Source organism: Myotis davidii, unplaced genomic scaffold (assembly GCF_000327345.1).
Source record: "Myotis davidii unplaced genomic scaffold, ASM32734v1 scaffold925, whole genome shotgun sequence".
Lineage (NCBI taxonomy): Eukaryota > Metazoa > Chordata > Mammalia > Chiroptera > Vespertilionidae > Myotis > Myotis davidii.
The window spans coordinates 572,799-580,487 of NW_006296531.1; the positions used below are offsets into that span (position 1 = coordinate 572,799).

At 56.8% G+C, this 7,689-nt stretch overlaps 2 protein-coding genes across 3 annotated transcripts in view; one reads left to right on the forward strand and one right to left on the reverse strand.

Moving 5' to 3' along the window:
- Positions 1-39: 39 nt before the first annotated feature.
- On the reverse strand, positions 40-4,962 carry ZMYND15 (zinc finger, MYND-type containing 15). Its single transcript, XM_015569239.1, is given in 13 exon segments — positions 40-195; positions 197-231; positions 234-455; positions 540-693; positions 858-956; positions 1,043-1,143; positions 1,247-1,363; positions 1,512-1,592; positions 1,906-2,058; positions 2,585-2,745; positions 3,457-3,612; positions 3,704-3,938; positions 4,360-4,962. Coding segments are annotated over 13 exon segments (2,142 nt in total). The 5' UTR covers positions 4,940-4,962; the 3' UTR covers positions 40-147.
- A 214-nt stretch (positions 4,963-5,176) lies between these two features.
- CXCL16 (chemokine (C-X-C motif) ligand 16) overlaps positions 5,177-7,689 on the forward strand; it is a 5,508-nt gene continuing 2,995 nt past the window's right edge. The window contains exons 1-4 of one of the 2 annotated variants that reach the window (XM_006771906.2): positions 5,177-5,461; positions 5,794-6,113; positions 6,698-6,833; positions 7,126-7,220. In XM_006771906.2, coding sequence (XP_006771969.2) covers positions 5,199-5,461; positions 5,794-6,113; positions 6,698-6,833; positions 7,126-7,220 — 814 coding nt within the window. In that variant the 5' untranslated portion in view covers positions 5,177-5,198. The remainder of the gene's footprint in view (positions 5,462-5,793; positions 6,114-6,697; positions 6,834-7,125; positions 7,221-7,689) is intronic. The other variant, XM_015569240.1, reaches the window with a different exon arrangement.

Here is a 7,689-nt window from a genome sequence, read left to right on the forward strand (position 1 = left end):
AACGGGGAGCGGAAAGGGTTGGGCTGTGGGGGGCTGGTGCCCCCTCCGGCGGCCACTGCCATGGTCTGTTCGTCCATCACACAGCCGTACTCGCTGCTCTCGGTGAAGAAGGCGGGCACTCGGAGGGACTGGGGTGGGGGCCGGGCCTCAGACACTCCGAGAGGCTCCTGCCCCCAGGGACCTCCCCAGGAGCAGGGCTAGTGGACTGGGTTGCACACTGAGGCCCCCCGAAAGGTCGGGATGGAGGAGAGGTGCGCGCAGACACAGGAGGGGCAAGAGGCAACCCTCCCCACCCCCCCTGTCAGTGGAACAGATGCTGGAGAAGTGGAGACTTTCAGGAGAGGAGGAGGGACTGGGCAGGAAGTGAGAGAAGTTCCCTTTTGCCCCTTTGCCCACCTGTAAGCGGGGCAGCGAGCTCAGCCAAGTATCTTTGAGACCAAAGCCCGAGTTAAATCCTGTGGATGGAGGGAGAGCAGGGAGAAGCTGGCTGCCATGTCTCCCTCCTCCCTCCTACGCACACTCCTACCCCGGGTTCTTACCAATAACCAAGTCGGGCTTGGGCCCCTGGAGCAGGTGGTAGGGCCGAGCAGACACTTTGATCTGCAGGTCCCTCCGGCCCCCCTTCTCCTTAGTTCCAGAGCTGAGCCGAGCTGACACCCCGGAACCAGGACGGACGGAGACTTCAGGGCCATCCTGAGGGGCCAGGAGTGGGGTACAGAAACCACTGGAAGTTAGGGTGCTGGAGGATGCATCAGGCAAGACCAAGGAAAGGGGAGGAGGGAGCAGAAGGGCGAGGCCGAATGAGGAAGACAGTAGGAGGGCCAGGGATGGAGAGCAGGGAACCCCTCAGCCCTCACCCTCTGCAGGGTAAAATGCTGCTGGTCACTCTCGGGGGGCAGGCCATCACCCACAAACTGTAGTTCCAGGGCCACATGGGGGAGCAAGACCAAGAGCTCCTAAAGGACAGAGAGGCAGATTGGGGTCCCACCCTGCATCCACTTTGCCACCCAAATGCCCAACCTTCAGGCCGGGAGGGACTTACCCAGAACACCATGACAAGGTCAAACTCCTTCCCAGCCTCCACCACGTGGATTTTCAGAGACTGTTTGTTCTGGATGTTGAGCTCGGGGACTGTGTGAGAAGCTGGCCATTTAAGGGTCTGGTCTCCCTCCTCTTCCCTCCTGTCCCCTACCAGCTCCCTGCTGCCCCGCTTGAAGCACTCCTCCCCCTCATCCGCGCTCCTTACAGGACTGGGGCACCAGGTGGGTGATGACGTAGTACACAGTCAGCGGGTAGGTGAGCAGCACAGCCATGGGGGAGTCCAAGCTGAGGCCCCGCCATGTGTAGTAATCCTGCCACGAGCCTGGGGAGAGTGGGTTACTGGGGGACCTGGCCCCAGGTCTGGACCCCAATGCCTCCCGTCTAATAGTCCCCCTTATCTCAGCCACCCAGACTGCTGGCTCTCCAGTCACTATCCCTGCCCCTAGTTCCTACAGGTCCCTGCAGCTCACCAAAGAGGCCCCTGGGTGGATCTGGGGGCACAGGAGGCATCAGGACAGGCCCGTCCCCCTGAAGAAGCTGGTAGGGATCTCCTGAAAGGAGGAGAGAAAGAGGAGGAGCCCAGTGTCAGGGAGACCCCCACCTGGCATGCCCCCCTCTCTCTTCCAAAGGAGCTGTATTACCTGAGGGAGGACCTGGGGGAGTTGGGGGAGGGGGTGACCTAGGGATGGTTTTGGGATGGGGATGGCAGCAGTGACTTAGAGGGTTGAGGAAGGGACTGAAATGGCCCTGGTCGTAGTGTAGGGTTTGGTGTGTATATAGAGAGGTTATCTGGGACCCAGACAACTGTATTCCCTCCCACCCTTTCTCCCTGAGAGGCCCGTGCCTGAGGAGAGGTCCACGCACCATTGAGAAGAAGGCTGAGGGAGGGTGTGCTGCCCCGGGGGTGCCTGGGGGTGCCAGGGCCTGGGATCAGCATGCTGATCTGGGTCCAGTAGCCACGAGTGAGGCCTCGTGAGGCCAGGAAGGCCTCCTTGTTGAAAGTTTCACTGGTCACCTCTGGAGGAGGGGGAGGAGAAGGTTGAGGGCCTGGTGGCTAGGACCCCCCAGACTTTAGCTCTCCTCAGCCTCTTCCAAGGACTCTGGGTCTGAGTCTGGTGCTAGTCAGGGAGAGAACTGACATTTCTGAGTGCCTACCGGGTAGCAGGCATCCAGCCGACAGAATTCCTATAACAATTCCTGGGAACATTTGTTAGTATCCCTATTTTACAGATGAGGAAACGAAGGTGCTAAGATAAAGAGTGATTTGCTTAAGGTCACCAGTTAGTGGTGGAGCTGGGAAGCAAGTATTTGAATCGCCAGTTCTAAGTCCCCTAAACTATTTCAGGGCCCTGGGTGCTGAGTCCTTAGTTCCAGAAACTGTCCTCAGCCTCAAGGTCTAGCCTTCTGTCCCAAATAGCCAGCATCCAGCCCTCGTTCCAGGGATCCAGGCTTAACCTCCAGGGCCCTGTTCCCAGACATCCAGGCCCCAGACACAAAGGCCTGGTCCCAGCTCTCCCGCCCCAGCCTGACCTCCCTATGGTACCTGCAGTGTAGGTGAAAGGCAGAGTTGCCAGTTCTCCTGTCCGCTCCATGAAGGCTGCAAGCCTCGGGCACCAAAATCTGTGGCTCACATCGTCTGGGCAGCGCCGCCAGTCGGCCCGGAGACAGGCCTCTCCACAATACAAGACAGCACTACACTGGGGGCTGGGGTCACAGGGAGCGGTGGGCACCCGGTGTTAAGCTCTGTAAGTCCTTTGTCTGCCATCTGTCTGCCCTGCAGCTGCCCAATCTCAGTCTGTTTGTCTGTATTCTCTCTGCCAGTAACAGCTTGTTTTCTTTCTTTTTAAAAAAATCCTCATCTGAGGATATTTTTCCATTGATTTTTAGAGAGAGTAAAAGGGAGGGGGAGAGACACACAGAGAGAGAAACATCGATGTGAGAGAGACACACCACCAGGGCCAGGGATCGAGCCTGCAACCGAGGTACATGCCCTTGACCGGGAATCAAACCCAGGACACTTCAGTCTATCGGCCGACACTCTATCCACTGAACCAAACTGTCTAGGGAAACAACTTGTTTTCTTCACCTGATTTCCTTGTCCCTCATGCTGGCTATATCAGCGGTTCTCAACCTGTGGGTCGCGACCCCTTTGGCGGTCGAACGACCCTTTCACAGGGGTCGCCTAAGACCATCCTGCATATCAGGTATTTACATTGTGATTCATAACAATAGCAACATGACAGTTATGAAGTAGCAACGAAAAGAATTTTATGGTTGGGTCACAACATGAGGAACTGTATTTAAAGGGCCAGAAGGTTGAGAACCACTGGTCTATAGGGTCCCCCACTGGCCTCTCTGTTTGCCTGACTGTTGGGGGTCTTCCTTCCTCTCCCTCCATCTTTGCAGGCTGCTCACCAGGGTGTCAGCTTCACTTCAAAGCTGTGCTTGTGACAAACATGGCAGGTTCGAGCCCGAAGGGAGGCAAAGGTGAAGCCTGGCTGGGGACCCCATGTCCGCATTGGGGTCTTGGCTAACTTCACTCCCAGCCTTGGGACCAGATTCTCCAGCTCTCTGAATAGGGGTGAATAGGGGCATCAGGCTGTGTGGTCCAGAAGTCCGGGCCCCCTAGGCCTCCCCACCCGCAGATACCAGATTTCTGTACCGGTGCAGCTGGGCATCTCCCACAGTAAGCTGTCGGGGCTTTCGAGGGTCTCCAGAGCCCATGGGGCAGGCCATGCTGTGGCAGAGGAGAGCATAGGCCCGAGGAGCCAGGTTCTCTGTCCATGAGCCCTTGCCTGCACTCCTCTGGGCTCCATCCATTAGCAGGTCAATGCCCAAGATGGTGCCATGTTCATCCGTCACCAGTAAGAGGCAGGCAAGGTGCAGGGGGGCAGCCTCTGGGGAAGAAAAGTCAGAGGTGGGGGGTAGCAAAGATGGTCGGGACCAGGGGTCTTAAACTCAAATGCCTACAGGGGGTAGGCAAGTAAACTGAGTGAGCAAAGGGAACCAGGTAGAGAGGATATGCCTTATCTTAAAGGGACAGCAGACACACAGTACCAGCATTTGCTGCCGTTCTTTACTTTTTCTTAAGAAGGTGTAACTCCACACTTCCCAGAGTTCTTTTTTTTTTTTAAACAATATTAAATGTTGGCTCAAATTAAAAAACAATGTGGGACGATAAAAACACCTTCTCAGGCCAGATTGGCCTGAAGCCACCCTTTTGTTTGTGACTCCTAGCTGGGTTCTGAGTGGTAAGAGGGCTTCAGGGGGGAGTATGTCTGCGCAGGGGATAGGGCAGGACCAGCCCTGGCTTCTTACCACTTCTTCGCCCCTTCCTCCTCTTAGGCCCAGTTTCGTCTTCTGCCCTCTCATCTTGACAGCCATTCTCGCCACTTCCTTCTTTCTGCTCGGCCTCCTCTGGCTGCCCTGGAAGATTTGCTTCCTGGGGGGACTCCCTGCTCGTATGGACTGGCTCCCCATCCTCCTCTGGTTCTACCTTCTCTGTGCCTGCACCCTCTTCCTCTCCATTTTCTTCCTCTTCCTCCTCTTCTTCTTCCTCCCCTTCCTCGCCTTCCTCCAAACTGACAAAGCTGACATAGGGGCTTAGGTCTCGAAGGTGGAGTGGGGGCTGATCTCCCAGCAGCCAGCCTGCCCCCAGGCCTGGTCCAGGCTCTGCCCCTTGCCCCAAGCTGATGCCCACACTACGGTTGGGCAAGACATGGAGCACCCAAAGGGCAGGGTCCTGGGGCAGCCTTCTGATCTGCGCCTCCAACTGTCGCCAGCGGCCCTCCAGGCTGGTCTCCACAGCCCCACGCTCTGCCACGAACTTTCGGAACCAGCCAAAGAGGAGGGCAGTGAAATCAAGGAACTCGTCTCGATATCCAGACACAAACTCCATGTCTTCAGGGGCACAGGGCCTGGGCGCAGACTAAGCCAGGGGGAAGGGGTTATACGGTGAGGGAAAGGCTGTGCTGAGAATTTGGGGCTGGGTCACACCATGGGAGATTGGGTTTAAGAGTCACGTAGGGTGAGGTCTGTAGGTGAGTGTTAGGATCTGAGAATGAAGCTTTCAAGGCCGAAGATGGGAATCCCGGGATGAGAACGGGAGCTAGACTTGAAAGTGGACCCTTCGGGTTAAAGACGTGCTCAGGCGTGAGATGGTATTTGGGGCTGAGAATGTGAGGCGCCAACCCTCAGAAGCAGGGTTTGGGCTGGGAACAGAGATGAGGGAGGGCTTAGCCTACGGGGAAGGGCTTGGCAAGGAGGGGAGAACTTGGGATCCGTCTGTGGGGTGTGGCAGGAGGGAGCAGGCGCAGGAGCATCCCTTCAGTTTGGATCGGGTTGCGGGGACCCCCGTAGACCTAGCCTCTTCTGGCCGTTCCGCTCCTCCGGTACCTGCAGCCGCCACCACTTTTCGAAGGTAAATACCTCGGGGTGGGGGCGGCGTGACGTCAGGGTTGGGGAGCCCGCGGCCCGCTCCTCGCGTCTGGGCGCCGTGTGTTCCGGGAGGCCCGCGGGCTTTCCTGTCCTCCTCACCCCGGACATGTGACTAAATCCCGCGGAGCCGGGGAAGTGAAAGCATCTTGGAGGCGGTGGCCGGTGAACCTCACTTGTGTCCCAGGTCCCCAGGGCCCACCTGGGCAGGCGAGCGGCGGCCGCGGCTGGCATTCCTCCTCCGCGTCGGGGCCGGTCCGCCGGTTGACACGCAGCCTCCTGCGCGCCTCGCTCCGCAGCCCACGCTCCCGGTTTCAGACATTCCCGGCCAACCCGTCCACGGAGCCTCCCGCCGAGTGCGTGGGCGCGGGCGGCGCAGCTCCGCCTCCGGGAATTTCCCACCCGCGGGAGTGCGGGCCCTAGGCCGGGGTCGCGCGCCCACGCCTCGGTCGCTCCTAGGACCTCGGGTGCAGCCGGTGAAGGAAGTGAGAGCCTCAGAGGAACCTGCCGAACGACCGTCACTCACCGGAGCCTGTCGGGGAGCCAGCCTGGTCCCCGCGGCCCCGAGATGAGGAGCGGCTGGGGACCCTGGTCCTTCGCGCTCCGCCTCCTCCTGCTAGCGCAGCTGGCTGTGCCAGGTACGTGGGGCCGGGCTGGGACCCAGATCCCCGAATCTGGGAGGGGATGGTTGTGTGTGTGTGTATGTGCGTGTTGTGTGTCGGGGGGAGACACTAGGGCCGCGGGATTGAGTTGAGTAAGTGGGGAGCCAGGCGTGCCGGAATCCCCAGGGCAGCCAGGGCAGGGGGAGGGCCAGCTGCCTGGAGTTGGGCGTCAGGCTGCGGGACACCTGGATACAGGTGATATTATGAACATCTTTAAAATATATATTTTTTTGATTTCAAAGAGGGAGAGAAAGAGAGAGAGAAACATCAATGATGAGAGAGAATGAATTGGCCGCCTCTTGCACACCCTCTACTGAGGATCCAGCGCAACCGGGGTGTGTGCCCTTGACCCGAATGGAACCCGGCCTCTTCAGCCCGCAGGCCGAATAAACCGGCTGGGGCAGGAACAGTCTTTAGGGGTGTGATGTGGGGTTGAGCATGGCGATCAGGCCGGGGCATAGGGGAGAGGCTGCAGTGGGGCAGTGGGTTGGAGGGTGAGTGACAAGCTGGTGGCGCACCTTGCCTGGGAACCTGTGCTTGACCTCCTCTGTCCCACTCAGGCGATGGCAATGAGGGCAGCAGAGCTGGAAGCTGTCATTGTGATAAAAGTTTTTCTTCTGACTCTCCAACGTTTAAAGAAATAGAACGTTTCCAAAAACTACTGAAAGACTATAATCGCTGTTCTCACTATGTCAGGTAATCCCACCCACCCCTGAGAAGGAAGGCAGCGCCTGCGTAATCTCTCCTTGCCAGATGCCTCCAGGACCCTCTCTGGTCAAACTTGAACTCCTTCTGGGAGCACCTAACCCTTCTCTGGGTTGTTTGCCTTAATTCTCCACACTTTCATTTTCCTGTTGCACCTTCCTGGGAAATTCCCTTCAGCAGAAACAGGTTGTTCGGGAGGTGACTTCATGTCTTTGGAATGAGGAAAGAGGTGGGGGTTGGGGTGGGGCGTTCCTGAAGCTAAAACCAGGTTGTTCCTCCGAAGGTTCCAACTAAAGTACCAAGGACAGTCCAGGAGTGTATGTGGGGGCAGCAAGGACCAGTGGGTGAATGAATTGATCAGCTGCTTTGATCTGAGCGGTGAGTGCTTTCCCCCTCCTCTCCAGGCTCTGTCTCCAGGGCTCAGCGCCTCCACCTTGTAATTTCCTTCGCCTCAGACCTTTCCCCTGTGAGTCCTCACATTCCTATTCTGATGCTGGCCAAAGTACTTTCACCATGTCCCTGTTCACCAAACATCATTCCCTACCACTTTCATGATTTTTTGCCAGTTCACCCTGTGCTATTATTTACTTAATATTTTCCTTGAAATCAGGACACTATTTTTGTTTTCCATTCTTTTATGGAAATTTAAAGACATACAGTATACAAAAAAATTGAAAGAATTGTAAACACCCATATACCCACCACCTAGATCAGTGATGGCGAACCTATGACATGCATGTCAGAGGTGTCATGTGAACTCATTGTTTCGGTTCATTTTTCTTTGTTAAATGGCATTTAAATATATAAAATAAATATCAAAAATATAAGTCTTTGTTTTACTATGGCT